Genomic DNA, 25,493 nt, shown 5'->3' on the forward strand with positions numbered 1-25,493 from the left:
AAATCGGACTTTTCGTTCAAAAGTTATCGTGCTATTAGTCACATATGTATAGTCGCCATTTTGAATGCCCGCCATTTTTGTAAAAAGTAAAATCTGAGATGGCCTTTTATCTAAATTTGAACCTTGATGTGTGTAGTATATGTGGTCCAAATTATATGCTTCTACGATTAAATTCACAATAATTCTTATAATATTTGTACGAATCTGTCACACATAGGTACATGTGAAGATACATTATGCATTTATTAAGTGGTAATTAACATAACTAAAATTTTCAAAATATTTTCTACAAAATAATTTTATGCTCTATTCAATTGCGGTATTACCTTTTTGAAAAATTAATATATACAGAGGGAAAAAATTGAAAAAAAAAACATATTTTTTACATAAACAACCAGTAAAAACACAACTTCTGGTAAACCGATTCTTCTGGTTCACCACATCCATCTTGTATATCAAAAAAAGAATCTATATACCAGATTTAGTTGAAATCTGACGTCTCATTCAAAAGTTATCGTGCTATTAGTCACATATGTACAGTCGCCATTTTGAATCCCCGCCATTTTTGTAAAAGGTAAAATCTGAGATGGCCTCATATCTAAATTTGAACCTTTATATGTGTAGTATATGTGGTCCAAATTATATGCTTGTATCATTAAATGTGCAATTGTATCACATATCGGCCGCACTACCAGTCCCTTTCTTACGTGTACGTTGCGTCTACGTCTACGCTACGTCAAACTATAAATCCAACTTAATATATTGGTAAATAATTATTGCTTCCCTCATTGATAAATACATTGACTTGGGCGAATCCGATACTGTACTGAATGACTGAATATCAATTAATTTTATGTATTTTGACGTTGACGTCTATTTTGACTTGACATACACGTCATCTGATAAATCTTAAAAACGATTTGAGGTTATGTTTATATCAGGCGATTACATTTAAGTGTAATTTAAAATACACTATCAAATCAAACAACATGAAAGGATTAAATGTAATTTGTGTAATTATTTTATCAGTTTTCGTTATCAATACCACGTGTTATAACAAATATACCAAAGAAGCTAATTTGGAAACAAACGATGTGAACAAAAATAAGGATGATGTTGATGAACCAGTGGATTTACGTCCTATAACTCTGAAGCACCTGGATCGGCCTTTTCGTATGGCCAAATTGAATCTTTTATGGTCCAAAGCAGTTTTGGTAAGGCAGTTTTGTATAGAGTTAATACAAAGTTGTTATCTTCCACAACTTTATATGAATAGGTACCTACATTTTTAAATTGATAACAACTCCCTTTAAAGAAATTATATCCGTAATCCGTCTACCCATAAAGGAAACTAGAATCGAAATTATATCGACTCTAGAAGATAGAATCTGATTTTATTTTCTAGTTTCATTGTTTAATGGTTTAACCCATTCGATGCCAATCAAAAACATCTGGAACACCATAGGTACAGTTTGCAACTTTTGACATTTGCCACACATTGCCTTGTTTACAGCCGTGGCACTGATTGAAAATATAATTTCCTTTACAAAATATTTTCAACTGACTTCTTTTTCATTTTTGGATAGTAACAGTGCTGATTGTTGGTAGAACCGGTGTGCTGGGTGTAGTACTAGATTTTGGGAGGAAAGGTATGGAGCCCATAATTCTTAACACAGCTTAAGAATACACTTACTAAGACTTAGTTTACTTCAAGTTACCTCTTTATAAATAATCCATGCATTTATTGCTCCCAAGTCAAGACTATTATAAAACACGTGCATAGGCCATCGTCTTGAAGCAACTTTTGTAGTATAAAGACGTGCCATTTGGTCCTCTACACCAACCCCATATTTGATTTGTTTATAAAAATTTACTATCTCAAAGTTTTATTTTGCATAGGCAGCAACTTCCACTGATTGATGTAACAAGCTCGACAAAATCACATTTTTGTCACTTTTTTCCTTACTGTAAGTAAGTGTTATTTTTTCGTCGCTCTGAAATATAAGGGTAATATCCAATTCTCTATTTTCACACTTTACTCTTAGAAAATCTTCCTTTCTGTTGCAATTCAATGTACCCACAAGACTTATTGATTTCTTTTGCAATGCCTTGGCCAACTTCAATGAAGTGTAGTAGTTATCTGTCATAACATTTTTGTCTTTCCCAGTTGATTTTCCATTATCCGCAAAACAATGTGTTCATCAACAATTGCATCTTTATTGCGTAGATGATCAGTACCAGTATAACAGTAACCATTTACAATAAACAAACAACAAACATACATAAATATAATTTTACCTATCTGACAGTAATTTGAAAAGATAGACTCGTAGAATTTCCGAGAAAACGATAATAACTCACACAGGCCAATTTGGCCCCGTCAGACTTTTATGGTAGGTAGATTTGACGGTTCTGCGCTGTCCGGATCTACCAAAATCTACCGAGAAAGGCAGTCCTGCTGTTGGACAACGCACTAAAAGAAGAACTAAAAGATGGCGAATTAATGTATTATAGAATCTATAAAACGTGTCTATCGACGAAAGTTATTGACGGCGTTGATTACTGGAATGTATGAAGGAGAAACCGTTTCAGAGACTGTAAAAGAAGTAGTGGTCTTGATATCCAGATTTTTTCATATCCGGATCGGTCTGTCGCCACATTGATCCAGATATGGCATGTCTTACTGTACTTTGATTACTATGATTACTTTTGTATTTGAGTACCGGTAATGGCGGTAATCATATCGAGAATCACATTTCTCAGTACATATTTTGTATTTGTATTAGTAGGTATATAAGATCCAATATAACAACGACCTTCACAGATCTGTAAGGGATACAAATGATTTGATATGTAAAATAGGAGATGGTTGAATGCTCGAATATATGAAATTTATTATGTTAAAAATGATAAAAAAACAAAACATGACTTTTTTATAAATTCTAACTTTTTTCAGCCCATGCAGATATCTATGTATTAAGACTTTAGATCTAGATTTAGAAAAACATCATACCTAGGCCACATACTGAGAAACAATGAGTACCAATATGCTCAACTATTAGTGAAAGGAAAGATCGAAAGAAAGAGAGGCATATGAAGGAAAAGACTATCGTGACTAAGAATCATCTGACAATGAACTGGGTTAAATTTAAAAAACCGGGAAACAACAAAATAAATAAAAACAATATCATGCATGTAAAATTAAAGTTTTTGATTAGGTATAGTGTAGAAACATTATCATTTCCACATTTTTTCCGGCCTAAAGTGGTAATTTCTATTACAAATCATAGTGGTTTTGATCTTTTCATAAGTTTGTTTATAGCAGAAAAAATTCTTTCGACATTGGCTGACGAATGAGGAATACAAAGCTGGTTAAACACAAAAGTTGTTACTGAGTTTTGAACATTTGTATTCCATCTCCTAATTTTAAATTTTGAACGTCTATCCAAAACGGTACAGATTCATCTGAAAAGGATTTAATTTCTTCTGTGCTCTTTAACCAAATTTGGAAATAAAATTGTTATTTCGGATATTGAAGCAATTAATTTTGATAATGAGAAAATTTTTTAATGTTCTTTAATTATCTAGAAATACTAAGATTTCAGTATAAATAATGAAGTTAAAAAGAGCAAAATAAGTTAAATTCTGCTGTTTTAAGATTTTTAAATAATATTTAAATACATATTATGTATAGGTACCTAATTTTTTATTTAGTTTGTAAATAGTTCAGGGTGGTTCGGGTACATTAGCTCCAAAATATTTAAAGTGGTCATCATAAAATTATCTGCTGAACATCAGTGGCAAGTGGCAAGGGTGGCATCTGTAATCTGTGCCCTCTGCATACCGATTACACTAGTTGTCACTTGTGGAATACCAGTCCCGTCCTATATCAATCGGTTGTAGATACAATACGGCTGTGTTGGTACAATTGGTATGGGTACGAATACGAAGTAAAAGTAATCAAAGTAACGATTTGCCTCTTCGTATAGTAATCGTTACTTTCGGTATTCATAAGTAACGAGTACTTCGTAACGAAAAGTTACTTTTTCAACATCACTACTGTATTTCTGTTTTCCCCCTAATGATGTTTTTTTTTTATTTATTTATTTACGGGCAGCCCAATTCAGAAAATATTATTACAAAAAAATATTACAAAGACAAAAGCAAAAACATAAACAGTGTCAACACAAAGAACAAAATATTACAATATCTATTGGATAACAAAGCTAATAAGTTAAAGGAAAAAAAAAAGAACATTACGATATAAAAAACATGGGTATCTCAAGGGAAGGTCTGTTGAAACAGCTACATACGAATTCGTGGATAAGATTTTGAATGGATGGGAGAACGGGGAGATTTCCTTGGGAATGTTCCTGGACTTATCAAAAGCGTTTGACAGCATAGATCATCATATATTTTGATCTACAAACTAGAAAGATATGGAATTCGTGGCCCTGCTCGGGACTGGATAAGAGATTACCTCACCGACAGACGACAAAAAGTTATTATAACTCGAGAAGGACAACAGTTTTCTTCAGAAGAAGGGAATTTACAACTTGGTATTGCTCAGGGCAGTGTCATGGGACCACTTCTTTTTGTTTTCTGCATTAACAATCTTGGTAGCGAAATACTGAGCAGTGAGTCTCACCTTGTAAATTTTGCAGATGATGCAAACTTATTAATATTAGCATCAACGTTTGAGGATCTTCTGAGTATTTCTTCAGATCACTTAAAAACAGCTCAGAATTGGTTCTTAAAAAATAAATTGGTTTTAAATACCGAGAAGTCTAACTGCGTTTGTTTTCACACAAAGCAAAATAATGAGATAATTCCAGAGGAGATTGAGTTGGATGATCAAACTGTTGTATTATCAACAAATACAAAATTCTTGGGTATTTACATAGATCAACATCTGAATTGGTCAGAGCATCTGTGTGTTGTTCGCAAAAGAATCAACACGGCATGTTATTCATTACGAGTAATGTCTAAGTATTTGAATTTACAACACCTTAAGACAGTTTATTTTGCAAACATCTACTCAGTGCTCAGATATGGTATTATTTTCTGGCGCGGAGGAACTGATGTTGATAGAGTATTCATTGCTCAGAAGAGAGCAATAAGAACAATGTTCAAGATAAAAGCTCAAAGGACCTGTAGGGGAAAATTTAGGGAGTTAGGATTATTAACGGTGGCAGGGCTTTATATATATGAGTGTTTACTGTTCCTGTTCAAGAATAGAGATAGTTTTACACATTCTGAGCCAAAACACAGCATACCCACTAGGTATGTAGGGCTCAATTTTCCTATACATAGGCTAGTTGCAACAGAGAGAGGATCTACATATTCGTGTATAAAATTTTTTAACAAATTACCTGTTAGAATTAAATTGCAACAGAATTTTAATATATTTAGAACTGAAATAAAAAGCATTTTATTGGATTTAGAACCATATTCTGTGTATGAGTTTTTAAATCACACATTTTAACTTTTAACTCATAGTAGTTGTAATTGTAATTTTGTATGTATATTAGACACTTATTATTCAATTGTGACAATTTGCTATAAGTGTGTTGTTTACAATTTTTTTAATAAAATATATTTTGAATTTGAAAAAAAACAATCAAAGCTTATACTCTGGGCTAATTAGCAAAATACAAGGAAAATTTATTTACCAGCAATTTTATTGCTGGAATCGAATCTTATTATTGTAGTCCGCAGATAGTGTGCTATTTTTTTTATAAAGAAAATGGCGCCCGAAAATCGTGTTTTTTTCAATTTTTGCTCTATAACTCCACAGATTTTAACTTTACACCAAAAACACCCAAATAAAAATTCAACGCAATTAAATTCTGCATAGAGACGTGTTTTTCCGATTCACTTCGACGAAAACTTTCCCCGTAAAAAGCGGGTTTTTCCAACAAAATCTTTAATTTTCAACTAAAATTTTAGATAAGTAATTGTTAATTAATAATTAAATAACTTGGTAATGTAAAAGCCCTTTTTGTATAGATTATAATTCCAGAAGCCGATGGAAATTAAATGAACAGTTTAGCAACAATTGAATTGTTAATTAAAAATTTACGGTCGCTATAATAACGACAATAATTATGATGCATAAGAATAACTATGATTTTTTCATAAAAAGACACTATACCTATCTAATGTACTTTACAGAATTGAAATTGGACTATTTAAGCGGCCTCAGGAATATTTTAAAATTATAAACAATTTTTTGGCTGATAAACAAATAGAATATCTCGGGAAATATTAAACTAAATTAAATTGTAAAAACGGCATTCGAAAAACAGCGGCAGGGAGCTTCTTTTAAAAGAATAAATGCTTAATTATGATGAGTAGTTCCTGAGATACAACCGGTCAAAGTTGACCAGAATTTACGGCAAAGATATAAACAATAGGATCATAATTTTCAAACCTTCACCTTTTTATTTTTGTCCTCTTTCTCCACACCAATTTTCATATCCTTAAAATACTCATAACATATATTATTATAATAAAAACTATCGATAATACGTGTGAAAATTGCCAAAAATAGCAAAATTCCAATCAAAAATTAGGTTGGAGAAACTGTAACCCTCAAAGTTCAAAATCGGTATACGTTAAAAAAATGCATTTTCTCGGCTTCCCATGGAGCAATTTCCTTCATTCTTTTTTTGTTCCCAAGTAACTCGAGTAGAGCCATCGAACTAACGCATTATTAAATGTCAGACTTGCTTTTGTTTTGTTATAATAAATTATCTAAAATTTTAGTTGAAAATTAAAGATTTTGTTGGAAAAACCCGCTTCTTACGGGGAAAGTTTTCGTCGACGTGAATCGGGAAAAACACGTCTCTATGCAGAATTTAATTGCGGTGAATTTTTATTTGGGTGTTTTTGGTGTAAAGTTAAAATCTTTGGAGTTATAGAGGAAAAATTGAAAAAAATACGATTTTCGGGCCCCATTTTGTTTATAAAAAAAGTAGCACACTATCTGCGGACTTTGCATACCTATATTATTAATACATACAATAATACGATTCGATTCCAGCAATAAAATTGCTGGTAAATAACTTTTCCCAAAAATGGCCTATTCTCCGATAATCAGCCCAGACTATTAAGCTTAAAAATTGGTGATAGAAATTATATCATTAACAGAATTGCAGAATATATTGAAGTCATTTAGAAAATTCGCAAGTCTAACTGTTCGTGGTAAAAAATTGTTGTAAGTATAGTTATATCTATGGAAGCTTATGTGAAAAGTTTGGGTTTGTCTTGTTGACCGAGTAGGTACAAAAAGACTAATTTTTGACAGAAGATCGGGACAGCTACTATTACCATTAATAATGTTGAATAAGATTGTCAAATCCTTTCTTTTTCTGCGGGTTTCTAATGAAGTAATATTCAATAATAATTCAATATCCGTTTAGCTACGATATACATGTTGTTTAAAAGCTACGTATCTGAGAAAGGTATGCTGAACTCTATCAAGTTTATTTTTATGAACTAGATAATATGGAGACCACACAGAGGAACAAAAATCAAGATGAGATCTAACGAGTGAGCAATATAAAATTTTCATTGAATTTATATCTGTGAAATCACGAGATGTTCTTTTAATGAAACCAAGCATTTTCATAGACTTTTGGGCAACGGTATTAATGTGGTGTTTAAAGCTGAGTGAAGAGTCTAATATTAGGTTTGTTCTAGCATCAGTTTCAAACGGTTTGAAACCATCAGCGAATAGTGGACCAGCGCGACTAGAGGGGATATCACTGGTGACTGTATTATGTTTTCTCACTGACCAACTGTTTGCTGACGGTTTTTGACTAGTTTGACTGTTTGCTAGAACAAACCTATTATGCCTAGGTCTCTGATTTGTGTGCATGATTGCAATGCTTGATAGTTAATAGTATAGTATAGTCATGTGTTAGCAAATGGTGATTCCTACAGAAACACATAATATAACACTTACCGACATTTAATTCCATGCCATTAAGAGAGCACCACTGGGATAATTTATTAATATCTGATTTTAGTCCAAGAGTATCATCATGAGATCTTATTAATGTAAAGCACTTAAGGTCATCAGCGAAAATGAGAGCTTTTGTATGGGAAAAACAACTGGTAATATCATTAATGAATAGATTAAATAAAGTTGCGGTCATTAATAGTTATGTTCCTATATTTTTCCTGGTAGGAGGGCATATCTGGATTCATTTTGCATAATGTGTTCAAAGTATTGTAACTTTCGAGAGTTGATGGTGGTCAGTACCTCTCGGTTCTTCTTCATTCTTCTGAGGCCCTCCTCATTCATGGCTTGATGAGTCCACAGAATTTTAAGTATTTTCCGATACAACCACATTTCAAATGCTTTGAATTTTCTGCACATATCTTCATTCAAGGTTCACAATTTAACACCATAAAAATGAACAAAGAAGATGTAGCATCACATCATTCTTACTTTTATACCAAGAGAGAGGTTGTGGCCCTTGAAGAAGGCCCCATTTGGTTGAAGGTGGATCTGGTTTTTTCCGAAGCATGCTCTTATCTCCTGGTTGCTGGTCCATTCTTCATTTATTATGGTGCCGAGGTAGTTGTAGTGAGTCATTCTTTCTAGAGGGGCTTATAAAAATAATTAAGGGGCTATCCTAGTATAAAAGTACGAAATTCATATACTTACTTTTTTGGGAATATCTAAAAAAAAGTGCTAGACCAGTTGTTTTGAAAATTTGCATGAGCATTTATTATAAAAAGAAGTACAGTAATACCCACACTTACGCGATAGGTGGGACCGAGCGATAACCGCGTAAGTCAAATTATCGTATGTCGGGGTGTAATTTCGCATATGTATGTATGTATATAAATTATTTTTAATTGGGACCGGAAGCTAAGAAAAATAGCATATATGTACAAATATAAAATTGTCAATTTAATTTATTTTGATGTAGAAGGCTGCATAAAATCTAACAAAGAGACAACTCAAAGATTTGTTCCCTCCTGCAAAATTTCTTCATAGCAAGCTAATAATTTTTTTATCCCTGTTTGGTAGAAGAAATGCGATCTTTGTTATAGTTAATATTTTCTAAAATTTGTAAGCCCTTTTCAATTAAACTGAGACCTTCAGTCAAGTTTCCAACCGTTATTTGATCTTCAGTTTAAACTGGATCCAAATAGAGGGAAATAGATCCTTCAGGAACCTGAGGTTAAGCTATGGCCCATTCTTTACCAAACACCCTGTACATAAAATATTAAAAATTATCCCTGTCATTTCTTAACCCTTCACATCATTTTGGAAATGATGCCTATATAATTGTAATTTTTCAATAGATTTATGAATTCTCATATTTTAATTACTTTTCCTTTGTTATACTTACTTGAAATCGTCAGATGGTATGGGTATGTTTAAAGAGCTATTGACTTTGTGCAACAAAGCTGAAATATTTAATGCGAAACATTAGCAATATACAGTGATAAGCTCGCTAATGACCGGCAAAATAACGCAAAAGATCAAAACATATTAATTTGTGAGATAAAAAGAAATGAAACTAGTGGAATTGGGAAAGTTAGCGATAAAAACATAAATTTATATTATATTTATTGTTTCCCACCTTTAGACGTATCAGAGGAGTATGTCATCTAAAATTATCACTGTCAAAGTGGCAAACTTGTCCGATACGTCTAAAGATGGGAACAATACATAGAATGTAAATTTATAGGTTTTTATCGCTAAATTTCCCAACTCTACTAGTTTAATTTCTTTTTATCTCACAATTTAATATGTTTTCCATCTTTTGCGTTATTTTGCTTGTTATTAGCGCGCTCATCACTGTATAAAAGGATACATGATTTCGCAAAGTGTAATTTCGTTAAAAACGATTTTAATTTCCTACTTTTTTTTAGAGACTATCTGATATCAAATTAAAATCCATCTTTGGAGACCTCAAACTTCATGATAAAGAAGAAATAACTTGGAAGCATCTTCGAGCAGAAGGCAAGGACAAAGATGGTACCATGGAAGCCCAATTAAGAAAAAAATTGCTACAGATTATGGAGAACTTTGGGTTATTGGACCAAGCTGATGATATCTCAGATGTTGAAAAAGCAAAACGATGGAAACCACTCAATGAAGTCAGCGACAAGCACATTAATAAGAGTATTTTTAAAGATAAGAAGCTGAATAAATTGTGGGAAAAAGCCGAAAAAGCGGGATTTACTACAGAAGAGCTCCTAGCTTTGAGGGAGGAGTTTGGACATCATCAAGATAAAATTGATCAGTATTACTCATTATTGCATGATGTGAAGGGCCAACCCGAAGATTATGAAGGAAGTAAGTATTTAATATATATTTGTTGAACTCGTGATAAAGAGGTGGAATAAAATCAAGAAGTTTTTGAATATTATCAATTTAAATCAAAAATAATTTGAATGTGAAAATTTTTTTAAGAGCGCAGGGGCAAATATTTCACGGCTATCCCTACTTTTTCTTTCTTGATACGGCAAATTACGTCTAGTAAAATTCTCAATGGTATGGAGAGGTAAAAATTAGTTGACAATGACATTGTCATCATTAACCCATTAACGCCTACAGGTACCATATAGAGCCAACAAATTGCGTATGCATCGGACTCTACCATATTAGGCAATCCATCGACCTGTCAAAGATAAACCACGTGATCTTTGGTTGGCACACAAAACTGTTCTTAACCTAAACTCAATGTAATTATTGATTTTTCTTATTTGTTTTTTGTCGTGATTTTGAGGTAGTATAGTATTTAAAGACATTCATTAGATTAATTATTTTATAAACTGTACGTTTTTGGTGATTTTGAGTGCTGACAACATGCCTGTGACTTGTATAGTAGTAAACTGTGGAAGTCCAACTGATCGGGATAATGTTAATTTTAATTTGTTTTTTGTCCTGATTTTGAGCTAATATAGTATTTAAAGACATTCATTAGATTAATTATTTTATAAACTTTACGTTTTTGGTGATTTTGAGTGCTGACAACATGCCTGTGACTTGTATAGTAGTGAACTGTGAAAGTCCAACTGATCAGAATAATGTTAATTTTAATTTGTTTTTTGTCGTGATTTTGAGCTTAATATAGTATTTAAAGACATTCATTAGATTGGTTATTTTATAAACTTTTCGTTTTTGGTGATTTTAAGTGCTGAAAACATGCCTGTAACTTGTATAGTAGTGAACTGTGGAAGTCGAGCTGATCGGATAATGTTAATTTTTTTCGTGTTCCCTCTATAGGGCTTTTCATTCACAGTCATTTGTTTTGAGCTTCTGTCATATGTCGTATAATCCGTGTATAGTAATATTATACACGGATTATACAACATCTAACAGAAGCTCGAAACAAATGACAATCGATGAAAAGCCCTATTAGAACCTCATTTATGTTTCCTCGCCTAACTAAATTATCAAAAAACAGGACGCACTCATGCTAGGAATTATGGTTTTTACTAATATTATTACAATTATTTATATGTGACACTAACGTAACTAGTGACATTAATTTTAGGCCAATGTGACAAACTTTATTAATACTAAATTTTAACATTTATCCCCTATTTTGTTAAAACAATATTATTTTGTTTTTCATTCTATTCAAAATAAATGCAGTTTTGACAGGGAATTTGTTTTGTTATTTATTTATTCCATATAGACCTGGATCCCACGTACCAAAAAAAAATTGATTAATAGCAAGCTGAAAATTTATTAATAGCTTAACGGTGTCTAGTCCGACAAACTTTGATGTATGGGAACACTGGAAGTTTTAACTGTGGAACAGGTTAAAAATGTTTATGTAATTTGTCAGATAAAACTTCCAATTGATTTGCTACCAATTCATTAAACTCTCATGCAAAAACCAGACTGGTGAAAAAATCACCAACTGGGCATTTTAATGAGTAGAACACGAAGACCATGTCAAACTACAGGAATCATGTTGGTTAGTAATAGCAGTCTGATTTTTGCATGAGAATTTAATGAAAGGGTAACAGATCAATTGGATGTTCTGTCCGACAAAATATATGGGATGTTTACGTAATCTGATGTTCCAAACTGTTTCACAATTAAAACTACCCCTGTTCCAGTGTCACAATACATCAAAGTTTGTCCAACTGGACACCGTTAAGCTATTAACAAATTTTCAGCTGGCTATTAATCAATTTTTTTGGTACACGGGATCCAGACCTAATAGGTATGTTCGTAGTACGACACAAACGATTAGCAACTGCTGCCAACCATCAGATGCATGAGCAGTTAACAGTTAGCGTTGTGCAGTTAATAGTTAGCATCCATAGACTACGAATGCGCATGTGTCTGATGGTTGGCAAGAGTTGCTGATCGTTCTACGAACAAACCTATCAGTAAGCACAATTTGTGATATCCATGGGTAGTTACTAACAGAAAGAGGCAGGATTCGATTTTTAAAACATTTATTTTAGAGTCAAAACATAGTCATACCTTAAACGATAAATGTATATTATCATTACAAGTTGATACTAATTACAAAAATAAATACACATTTAAAAGACCAATACATAATTACTCATGATGAAGAAGTACATTATAATTAAAAATGAATAACCATTTTCATATCGCTGCAACACAATGCCAAAGCCATCTTATATTTCAGTTCGTTTAGTGAGCGCAACAAGCACTCTGACCGAACAGTTTCAAAACTCATTAGTTTTTCATCAGATAATGCATGTTGCTATCTCCAAACCATGTAGCTGTAACATATGTACATGCATTGGGTTCTTCTTCGTCTCTCTTGCCCTGGGCATACTCAGCTAAAAATAGGATTGCTGCAATATGGCTGCAGACTTCACTATTACCGGCCATACGCATACAATGTGCATTTGCTATGTCATCAGAACTGGCTATCACCCCACCCAAGCATTTAGTCGTTTAGCATTAGCTTTTTGGAAATGCTTCACCTAAAAAAAATATTTTATTTTTTTGGAAATTCTTCAACTACAAAAATTTATTTTTATTAGAGTATTTGCGTTCTTTACAATGATTGAGAAAATTTTATTTAAAATCAGACATTCATATAATATAATTTTAGAACAATCATGACAGTAATTCAAATAGATGGCAGTAATAAATCATTTTCAGAGAATTATGGAGTTCGCAGTTTACAGATTAGGACGACGATATGTCTGGTTTCATACATATATATGAACATAAATAAATCTAATATTTAGAACCAATTTATCCAAAAGACACTAATACTGTTATCCATATATTTCTTAATGGTGAATAAATAAAATAAAGGCATACCTTTCCAACAATAATATGGAAATCATTAACAATTTTTTTTCCATTCAAAACAAATCCAGCTGTAAAATATTTATGTGCCTGAAGGCTTTTGTATGCTTTCATCTGCTGCTTAGAGTAGCAACTGTGAGACTCCACCAGATATGTATAAATATCTATAATAGTAACTTGATGGACTGCACTTTACTGTAAAATCCAATTCTGACTGAATTGCGTATGGATCTAAATCCCCAATTATTTTCAGCTTCAATAAATATCTAAAACAATAAAAGAAATAATGTTATTGCTTGCAAAATTCATCATTATTGATAAATATCGGGGCAAAATGAACAGTAAATAAAAATTGTTTCGCCTACCTTTCTCGCAACATCTGGAGTTTCACAAAAACAGGAAACGAAATCCAAATGAATCCAAAATAGACAAAATACGACGATAAACAATGAAAAATCATTGAAAAATAGATACAAACATAACCTCTTTGTTAGTTTGTGTGCCAACCTTAGAATATAAAGAAATCAGGAAGGAGTACAATGCGAAATGACTCCGAGCCAGGAAGGAGGTTGCAAATGGCGATCAGCTGTCAGATTTGCTTTCTATCTCCAGTGACGTACCTTTGAAAGAGGAAAGAAAAGAAATTCTTAACGATTTTATTACATCTTTGATGTTAAACAAACAGCTATAGATCAAGAGAAAATACGTATTAATATATTTTGTTGAAAATTCAGTTAAATAAAATTTTATTATACTAATAACTTCAGTTAATTGATTGCATATACAGGAGCTTTACCAGATGGTACGCCTATGCACACAGCTGATCCAATACACAAATACCTTCTACCTCCTTGACAAAAACTTATGAGTCATCCACAGACGTTCAAGATGGCCGGTTCCGCTAGAAATTTTAGGTGTTGTTGATATATGACACACTCCTTCCTGTTTATTTATATTCTAAGGTGCCAACCAGAGGTCACGTGGTTTGGATCGCATAATTGTTAGGTAAAATTTCGCTGAGATTCGGCCTATTGGCATTTCAAGGTTACTTCTTTTTGAATGTACGGTTGGTTTTGTTTGTGCCAAAATATGGACATTCGTTTCGTGTAAGTGTTTTATATTATTATCTTTTGCACTAGGATCCTCGTTATTGTTTTCAAGGATTTTCTACAAACTTCAATAAATAAATTATACAGGTTCTCACAATATTTCATCTTTTGGTTTTTTCGTAATTACGCCAAAAATATGGGTGTTCCCAAATGGAACTGCTAGGCGGTTTGCTGGATATGCCGTTTTCAATATTCTTTTTTACTTTTCTTATTTTTAGATGAATTTCTTTGAAACAAGATCTCGATATAATAATATAGCTTTCGAGGAAAACTAAAGTAATAACGATATGTTTCTGCCGTTTACATAGAATCTCCAGATAACATTTTGACAGACGAAGATTCGACCGATGAAGATGACTCGGGTTTTACTGATAATCTAAATCGTAGCCAGCTATCTTCAGGTGCGGAAATTATATTTTCTGATGATACTGATAAAAGAAAAGTAGCAAAAGAAAAAAATGAAAGATGGGAAAAACATGCACAGAAATAGAACAACACATAGGAGGAACGAGAAATTCAGAGTCATGGCGTATCTTAAAGTCACTCCAAAGAAATAAGACAGAGAAGGTCAAGATCGGTCAAATCAAAGAAAACGAGTGGCAAGAATACTATAAAAAATTGCTAACCGAAAGTCGCCCCCAATTCAAAGAAGTAGAAAGAGACGGAATAGAAATCTATACACATGACGAAATCGAATTAAGCCTAGCTGAGGTAAAAAGCACGATCAAAACACTGAAGAACAAAAAAGCAGAAGGCCCCGGCGGAATACCAAATGAATTGATAAAGAACGGATCGGAAAAGCTATTCCGCATGATACACAAAATGTTTGAGAGAGCACTGAATGGAGAAGACTTACCGGCAGAATGGACTCAAGCATATATGACATCAATATATAAGAAAGAAAATAGAAAAAACTGCGAAAACTATCGAGGAATCAGCATAATATCATCTATAGGCAGACTGGAAAAAGACCATAAAGGAAAAATTAGAAATATATATACAGGATAAAATCGGAGAAGACCAGGCAGGATTCACAGCGGGGAAAGCATGCTTGGATCACATCTATACGGTCGAACAACTAATAGAAAAACGAATGGCCAAAAATAGATCCGTCCATCTGGCATTTGTAGACCTTAAGAAGGCGTATGACTCGATACCTAGAACCAAGCTATGGGAAGCAATGGAAGACATCGAAGTCCCACGAAGCAGTAAAGGCACTCTACAAAAATAACACGGTAGCTATCAAAATGGGCAATCGAATATGCAGTCCATATAAGACGACAAAGGGACTACTACAGGGCTGCTCCACATCCCCTACCCTATTCAAAATATTCCTGGAAAAGACCCTGAAACCATGGAAAAGAAAGTACGAAGGAATGGGTATACCAGTAAGGAATGAGTATCTATATACCCTAAGTTTTGCTGACGACCAAATAGTGATCGCACAAGACGAAGATGACCTCAGTTTTATGATGAGGAAACTGGAACAGGAATATACAAAGAATGGGATGGAAATAAACCTAAAGAAAACTGAATACCTAACAACGGAGAATACAGAAATAAAACAACTGAAAATAGACGAAGGTAAACAAATCAGAGGAACAGATAAGTACAAGTATTTAGGTTTTATAATATAAAACAAAGGAACAACTGAGGAAGATATAAAAAATAGACTAGGACAAACAAGAGACTGCATACGAAAATTGAACCCGATACTGTGGGATAAGAACATCAGCATAAAACCAAAAAAAAAGAAGAATATATAATACGATGACAAGAAGTATCCTCACGTATGGGTGTGAAAGTTGGACAATAAATAAGAAAACCAAAAATAAAATAAGAGCGACAGAGATGGAATTCCTAAGAAGAAGCTGCAGAGTAACAAGGAGAGATAGAATAAATAACATAGATATTAATAGAAGAATGGGAGTGAACTCAGACATAATAGACTACATCGAACAGAAGAGATTAACCTGGTACGGACATGTCAGAAGAGCAGACCAAAATCGGTGGATAAACCGAACAACAGAGTGGAGCCCGATAGGAAAAAGGAAGAGAGGCAGACCCCGAAGATCCTTCAGAGATGAAATAGACGAAGCAATGGAGAGAAGAAATCTACAGGAAGGGGACTGGCAAGACAGAAAGAACTGGAGAGAACGGTTGAGTGAAGGAATACAGTGAAAACTGTGGAAATCCTTAGTATATATATATATATATATATATATATATATATATATATATATATATATATATATATATATTTGATTCTATTCAGAAAATTTTCCCAACCCAAAATGTTGGATGTGTGAGATGTTCGTAAGGGGATTTCTCCACATTCTCTATTTCACTTGATTTATATATATATATATATACTAAGATAAAACTATAATATATATATATATATATATATATATATATATATATATATATATATATATATATATATATACCGGGTGGTGAATCGTCAAACGGGCCATAGGAAACTCAATGGGAAATTCTAAACTGTTGAATTCCTGCTTCCCTAAATATTTTACATCAAAAGTCATGGGAAACTATTTGTAGAGGACTGAAATCTGTATCGAACACAAATGTTAAAATTGTCCTACGAATTAAACGTACTCCAAAATTTTGCAAAAATATAATACATTTTTCAGGCTACCCCTAAAAGTCAGGCCACACGTATTGCAAGAATATATTATGACATAATGTTGCGTTTGGGCATATTGACGTTTCTGATATTTGACAATTATTTGAATTGCCAAAATATTATTTATTTTGTGATTTATTGTTTAAAAAATAAAGTTGATTCAAAAATGTACTCAGTTGAGGAGAAATTAGAAATAATAAAACTGCTATATTTAGGCAATAGTGCGCGAACTGTCAGATCTTTATTTAGTGTAAAATATCCCGATAGACCAATTCCAAGTCATTCAACAATTCAAAGGATTTTACAAAATTTTGAAAATACTGGAACCCTGATTTCTAAGTGTACCTGTATAAACAATTTTGCTGAGGTACCAAGAAATTTAGAAAATCAAAATGAAATAAATGTATTAACAGCGGTAGTAGAAAATCCTAAAATAAGTTCTCGGACTATTGCAGACCAGTTTAATATTCATAATTCCACGGCATTAAAAATTTTGAAAAAGAATAAATTCCGTTCTTATAAATTTCAACGTCATCAAGAACTAAGACAAGGAGATGCTGAGAGACGAGGGGAATTTTGTTTTGAACTTTTAGAGAAGGCTAATGCAGACAGACAATTTTTAAAAAACATTTTGTTTAGTGATGAATGTACATTTACATTGAATAATGAACCAAATGTTCAAAATTATAGGGTTTGGTCGACAAGAAAGCCTGAAAACATTATTGAAAGCCATACCCAATACCGTCGAAAAATAAATGTCTGGTTGGGAGTATTTAGACACAATATTATTGGGCCATTTTTCTACGAGGAAAATTTAAATTCAGAAAAGTTCTTAGACTTGCTACAAGAAAAGATTTTACCGAGACTTGCAGAAGTAGCTCCAGATGAAGAAGAAATTTGGTTTCAAATGGATGGATGCCCTGCGCACAATAACCGTGAGGTTAAAGAATTCCTTAAAAACAGCTTTAATAATTGTTTGATTGGACCTAATTGTAACATTAAGTGGCCTCCGAGATCGGGAGATCTAGCTCCAAACGATTATTTTATCTGGGGCTATCTAAAATCAAAAATTTATTCTGATCAAAAATTTACCGATATTGAAGCATTAAAAATTAGAATTATTGAAGAGTGTGCAAAAATAACGCCACGCGTTCTAGCTAATGTTAGACGAGAATTTTACGATAGATTGGGATACTGTTTAGTACAAAATGGCGGATTGTTTGAACATTTATTATAGTTTTATGTTTAGAAATTATCATAATTTATTTTTATTCGTTCCTTAAATAATAAAAATGTATAGTTACAATTTAGGAATAAGGATCACAGTAAAATTATATTGAAATTCTTTGAATTGTTGTTTAACCTGGAATTGAATTGGAGTGTATCATTATGTTAAATAAAATCTGGCAGTGCTCGCACTATTGCCTGAATTAAACATTGCGATTTTTCGTCAACTGAGTAGGTACATTTCATTAACTTTACTTTATAAACAATAGAATTTATTATCTAAAAAATGTAATTATCTAAACAATACAATTTACTGTTTACAAAGTAATATTTATTGTTTACTAGTGTAGTAGTAGTATTTTTAATAAAATTTATTGTTTATAAATATTTAATCATAAAATAAAAATATTGACAATTCAAATTGTCACACATCTTACATCAATATCATCAAACGCAACACATCATAAACATTCATGCACTACGTGTGGCCTGACTTTTAGGGGTGGCCTGAAAAATGTATTATATTTTTGCAAAATTTTGGAGTACATTTAGTTCCTAGAACAATTTTAACACGTGTTTTCGATACAGATTTCAGTTCCCTACAAATAGTTTCCCATGACTTTTGATGTAAAATACTTAGGGAAGCAGGAATTCAACAGTTTAGAATTTTACATTGAGTTTCCTATGGCCCGTTTTCCGATTCACCACCCGGTATATATATATATATATATATATATATATATATATATATATATATATATATATATAAAAGAGTACTGAGATGTTTTTATATATATATATATATATATGATACTAGAATCGAAGGTACTGCTGAAGACACAATTATAGAAGAAACCATTTAGATACAGGATAGCCGAGCAATTCCATGCGTCAACTTCAACATAGACGTTTAATTATGTTCACGCGGCAGCAAGATGCAGATTTTTTGCGAAGAAGGGGATTTGGTTGTTACAGTGTATGATTTTTCAGAGTCTGGTTACTCAAAGTATGCTGGTTGAAGCCCTACACAACTTTTTGGATTACACCAACTAGATCTGTGAAAAGGTTTTCAAGACAGGAGAAAAAAATATTGTTGTTCCAATGCCAAAAATATTGTTTCACAATACAATAATATTACGGGCGGCACTGATTTGATGGATAGCAATGTATCTATAGCGCGTTTCGCATTCACTTTGCAGTATGCGAAGCATAGGGCTATGTAAATCTTATGGAACCTTGGAGAAAAGTGGAATAACTACGTGAATCACGTGATTAAAGGGGAAAAATATGTGGGAAATCGATAATTTAATGGAAGTAATAGAACCAGTTGTAATTCACATTAACAATGGTGACAGTGACGACAGTATTAACAGTCATGAGAGTGACGACAGTAAAAGTAAACGGTAAAAAATCATTTTGCTGCAGCATTATGTAAAAGTAGTTTAAATTATAGATATTTAAGTTAATATAATTTTGTTTTGACCAATTAATGATATTTTTAAGATGTGTAACGTAGATATGTTCGTTATTACATACATACATACATATACATACATACATATTTACAATTCTACCTTATTTTCTATAATTAGGTCCACAATTAATTATTTTTTGTGGGTACCGGTATCAATTTTTTATATTTCTTTAGCTAACTTTATATCCTCACAATTTACTATTGAATCTATTTTAAACTTACATAAATCAAACGGGTGTTTAAAATACTCGAGTACTGCTGCTAAGCTGAATGTAGGTGTAGGTAAGGTATTATTCCGCGGCAAACACTGTTCTTCACAAGAGTCTGTACTGCAAAGTGACCGAGAAACGCAGTATAGCAATGAATCCGTTCCAGAAAATTGTATTGGCGTGTTTTTACATACGTAGTGGACGCGAACATTCAAAATACATATAAGTAGTATAGAAAATTTGGTCGTAACATTGGCCAATTGGAAATTAGGGATATTATCCAAACGTATCTAATAAGATATAAAAACCCACCGAAAGCGCCAGGAAGAGTGTCCGCAGCTGCAAGAAGTGACTTTCGAATTGGATATATTCGGTATGACATCATTTTGTGGAGAAACACGACCTGGCAGAGAGGACAAAAGATTGCTCGAAACAACGGAGATAAAAACCCTTCGAAAAATCGATCTTCTTCTTCAGGTGCCATCTCCGCTACGGAGGTTGGCAATCATCATAGCTATTTTAATTTTTGAGGCAGTAGCTCTAAATAGTTGTTTCGAGCTGCATCCAAACCACTCTCTCAGGTTCTTCAACCATGAAATTCGTCTTCTTCCGATGCTTCTTCTGCCATCTATCTTTCCCTGCATTATGAGTCGTAGGATGCCATACTTCTCGCCCCGCATCACATGTCCGAGATACTGTAGCTTCTTTTCTTTAATTGTAAGTTCAACTTCCTTTTCTTTACCTATTCTTCTCAGTACTTCATTGTTTGTAACTCAATCTACCCAGGAAACCCTCATAATTTTTCTATAGGTCCACATTTCAAAGGCGTTAAGTCGTCTCATTGTCTCTACATTTAACGTCCATGATTCCACTCCATAGTATAGAACACTGTAGACGTAACATTTTGTTAGGCGTACTTTAAGAGCTAATGTTAAATCTTTGCTACATAGGACCTTTTTCATTTTTATAAAATTAGAACGTGCTTTTTCGATTCTGACTTTTATTTCTGCAGTGTAGTCGTTATTTTCTGTTATAAGTGTTCCTAGGTAAGTGTACTTTTTTACTCTTTCGATCTGCTGGCCCTCTACTATCAAGATTTCGTTAGTATTATGGTTGTTTTTACTAATCTTTTTGATATTGAGAGAGAGTCCGTACTCCCTACTACACCTTACTATTTTACTCATGAGTCTTTGCAGGTGTTGTAAACTATCGGCTATTATTACTGTATCATCTGCATATCTGATGTTGTTAACTAAGACTCCATTTACTCTTATGCCGACTGTTTCATCTTCCAGAGTTTCTCGCATTACCTCTTCAGAATAAGCGTTAAATAATAGAGGTGATAGTATGCAGCCTTGCCTGACTCCTCTCTTTATTTCCATTTCTTCAGATGTTTCTTTTTCAATTCTTACTATTGCTCGCTGATTGTAATAGAGGTGTGTTATTAGTCTTTAATCTCTTTCATCTAGATTTTTATTTTTTAGGATTTCCATGAGTCGATCATGTTTTACTTTATCAAACGCCTTATTGTAGTCTATAAAACAGACGTAAAGAGGATGGTTAACATCCAAACATCTCTGTGTCAGCACGTTGAAGGAGAATAATGCCTCTCTGGTACCCATGCCATTGCGGAACCCATATTGAGTGTCACTAATATCCAGCTCCAGTTTAGAGTGTATTCTGGCGTGGATAATTTTCAATAGAATTTTCAAGGTATGTGACATACCTTGAAAAATCGATGTTAAGATACTATAGGACAGAGCTAGAAGTACAGATATACGAAGGAGATGCAAGGTGGGGAACATTAATAATTGGGTAAGAAACTGAAGAGTAGAATGGAGTGACCACATAAGCCGAATGACAATAAATAGAGTGGTAAGGACGGCGAGAGACGGTTCCCCAATAGGAAAACGATCAGTGGGAAGACTACGAAAACAATAGACCGACAACTTACTGGAGGCACATTGAAAAATCAGTCATGTCTATACAAAAAGAAGAAAATGAAGAAAAAGTTTAAAAAATATTTGTCTATCTTGTGGTGGATATTAAATATGCTTAGCTGTATTTGTCAACATTATATGTACATGTTTTGTATTTTCTTCTTCTTCTTCAGATGCAAATCCACTAATGGATGTTAGCGATCGCATATTTTCCATTAACTCTCCGTTTCTTGTAATATGTATCAGATATTGTATGTCGTTAATCCCTGTCCATTACCTTATGTTCCGGAGCCAGAACGTTTTCTTGCATCCTATTCGTCTCTTACCTTCAATTTTACCCTCGATTATAAGTTGAAGGGACTGGTATTTTTCATTTCGCATGAGTGAGCCTTTTCTTGATGATTTTGAAAAGTTGGCGTTCTTGGTTGATTCTTTTAAGGACTTCTACATTTGTGACTTTCGCCGTCCATGGTATCTTTAGGATACGGCGATAAAGCCACATTTCGAAAGCTTCTAATCTGTTGATATTCCTCGTTTTGAGTGTCCAGCCCTCTACGCCACATAACAGCACCGACCAGACGTAGCACTTAGTAAACCTTATTCTCAGTTGAAAATCGAATTCTGAACAGATCATTACCTTCCTGAATTTTACGAAAGCTTGTCGAGCTTGCTGAAGAGGAACAGAGCAAATTGCAAAATTTTGACGCATGTCAAAATTTTCAATGTGTTTTAAATATATTCATTTTTTTCTAATTTTGATAACACTAATAAGTATTTTTGAAAAATTTAAACGCAGAATGAAAGACTTCTTTATTACCGAGGGCCGAAAGTCCCTTAGAATAAATAAAAAGTTTCCTTTGAATGAAATATTTTCAATTAAAAATCACACTAAATTTTCGTTTATTTTCACCCGTGTAACTTATTAAAATAAACATTATAAAAGGTTTCAGGGACTTTCGGCCCTCGGTAATAATGCAGTCTTTCATTCTGCGTTTAAATTTTTCAAAAATATTTATTAGTTTTCTCAGGATTCGAAAAAAATGAATACATTTAAAACACATTGAAAATTTTGACATGCGTCAAAATTTTGCATTTTGCTCCGTTCCCCTTAATGCGACATTTTGCTTCCCTGTCCGATGCCCAGTCTTCAAAAAGCCCAAGTATTTAAATTTGCTCACTCTTTCAATGGACTTGGTATTCAGTGTTATGGTGGAGTTTTCAAGTGTGTCCAAGTTTCTGGAGATGATCATAAATTTGTATTTTTTATAAATTTTGTATTTTTTTGTACTTCAGGTATATACAATAAACATAATTTTCATACATAATATACATAATACGGTTAGTGTGACCAACTAGTCCGAAAAATACGGGACATGACCCGAATTACGAAGTTGTGGCCCGGCGGCGTCCCGGACAAGGCTTCCGGATCATCCGAATTTTTAATGTTTTGGTAAAATTCTATTTTGAAATTTTGAATACGTTATTCTTCTAAAAATCCATGTCAAATTGAATTAGCGGGACAATAGACCGTGATAGTGTGACGTCAAAACGTAAAAATTTTTCCAAACACGTTGTGTCTAGGTATACGTTAACGTGTACGCAAATAAAAAAGTTAGGTATAGTATTTTTACTACAAAAGCGATATTACGTAGGTCAAAATTTTTGACGTAAGAGAACTGTCAAAACATTAGAATGTGACTTTTCATTATTGCTATGTTTATAATAAACATGACAATAATAAAAAGTCACATTCTAATGTTTTGACAGTTCTCTTACGTCAACAATTTTGACCTACGTAATATCGCTTTTGTAGTAAAAATACTATAGAATTAAACGTCATAACAAATATTTTTCTATCAAACAAACACTAAACATATCAAAATAGCGTGTATCAAAATATACAGTCACTGCCCACGCTAAATAGTCACTAGCTTGATGAAGTTTAACTTTTTTATTTGCGTACATTTTAGCGTGTACCTAGACACAACGTGTTTGGAAAACTTTTTTTGACGTTTTGACGTCACGACTATCACGGTCCATTTCTAGAGTGTAATACTAATAGCACATCCAAAACGCATGCATTTTATATCGTGGTATTAAGTATAGTTCTACGGAAACTCGAACTATGAACTTTTTTTCGTTTCTGTATTTTAAAATTTTAATGATCTACACATGAATCTTGGCTACACATGAATCAGCTGTCTGAGGCATGCCGTATATTTAAAAAAATGGCCCGATTTTCATTGAAAAGTCCTGGATTTCAGGTAATTTTTTCAGCCTTGTCCCGAATTCGCCTGAATTTTAGTTGATCACACTAAAATACGTAATAAATATGATTCAACAAAAAATCATAGTTTACAATAAATTCTCTGCTCTTACCCTTTTTATTGTTTTAAATAATTTGTCTTTGTACTAATTAAATTTCCGTAATATTTTAGATGCAGTTGAAGATTCTTTAGACAAATACAATAAAATAGAGATCCAGGAAGAAAAAGAACCTAATAAAGATTATTTAGATAAAGTTAATTTACTAAGAGAAAAACACAAGGAAGTCAACGACGGCTTTGACCACCTCCATTTACTTTCAGCCAAAGGTCCAGCAAGCAAAGAGTTTGTAGAGCCCAAAGTTCAAGGTCTGTGGAAAGTTGCTATAGAGAGCAATTTTACACCAAGCGAACTTCATTCATTAAAAACCGAATTGCTTCACTACGAAAATAGGTTGTTGAAGCTCAGACATCTGCAAGTAGAACATGCTTTAAACGAGGAAAAATTGAAGGAGAAACAAAAAATTGGAATTGCAGGCGGTAAAACTGACACGCATTCTCTGATGGCTGACAACATTAAGAAGCATGCCAGAAAAGTGGAGAAGATACATCTAGATCTTGAAACTAGAATTATGCAAAAACATATCGAGCTATAATTATTGTTGTATGTATAAGGAAACAAGAATCTACGTAATGCCAAAATTCTCAAATACTTCTAGTGTAGGTTGTCTGTTGCATGTGATTTTAAAATGTATATTTTTTAGTTACCTATTTACTTAACTTTTGTATTAACAATTTTATTGACTGTTTAATTTTATCCAAATATATTTTTCTTTGATAGTAGCATGCTAGTTTGTATATATTATGTCTCTGAAAAATATAACGGATTTAAAGTATAAAAGCCTTCATCGAGATGGGAGAATCGGTTAGTTACTATTGCTTTTCAATCGTAGTCTTTACAAAAATATACATACAGCCATTTTCTATCCATCCTGAAAATATAAGCATTTTTGAAGTTATACTTCTTTAGGCACGAGGGTGAATTTTTATTTTCCCGGGCGCATGCGCACACCGACAGTATGGTATTAGTCACTCAAATGTTATACGGGATCTGATTGGGTGTTAAAATCATCTGTCAATAACTGTTCAATATGGAGATTATGGATAAACAAATGTTGTGTATGTTTTTATTGTTGTGATGGCAGAGAAAAAAGCAAGTTTATAATTGTAGTGGCTTTTTAAATAGTTTTTAAAAGCGACAGGTACGTAATAATTCTAAATGTTTCAGTATCCTAATAAAAAATTACATAGGTAATGTCGAAGCGAAGATCGGTGGGA

General features: G+C 32.9%; 1 protein-coding gene across 1 annotated transcript; it reads left to right on the forward strand.

Annotated features, from left to right (window-relative positions):
* Nucleotides 1-900: 900 nt before the first annotated feature.
* Nucleotides 901-24,998, forward strand: LOC126884515 (alpha-2-macroglobulin receptor-associated protein). The gene is made up of 3 exons (XM_050650454.1): nt 901-1,214; nt 9,898-10,324; nt 24,330-24,998. The coding sequence occupies exons 1-3, from the start codon at nt 990-992 to the stop codon at nt 24,809-24,811; spliced, it is 1,134 nt and encodes a 377-aa protein (XP_050506411.1). The 5' UTR covers nt 901-989; the 3' UTR covers nt 24,812-24,998.
* The last annotated feature ends 495 nt before the right edge of the window (nt 24,999-25,493 follow it).

Source organism: Diabrotica virgifera, chromosome 5 (genome assembly GCF_917563875.1).
Source record: "Diabrotica virgifera virgifera chromosome 5, PGI_DIABVI_V3a".
Taxonomy (NCBI): domain Eukaryota; kingdom Metazoa; phylum Arthropoda; class Insecta; order Coleoptera; family Chrysomelidae; genus Diabrotica; species Diabrotica virgifera.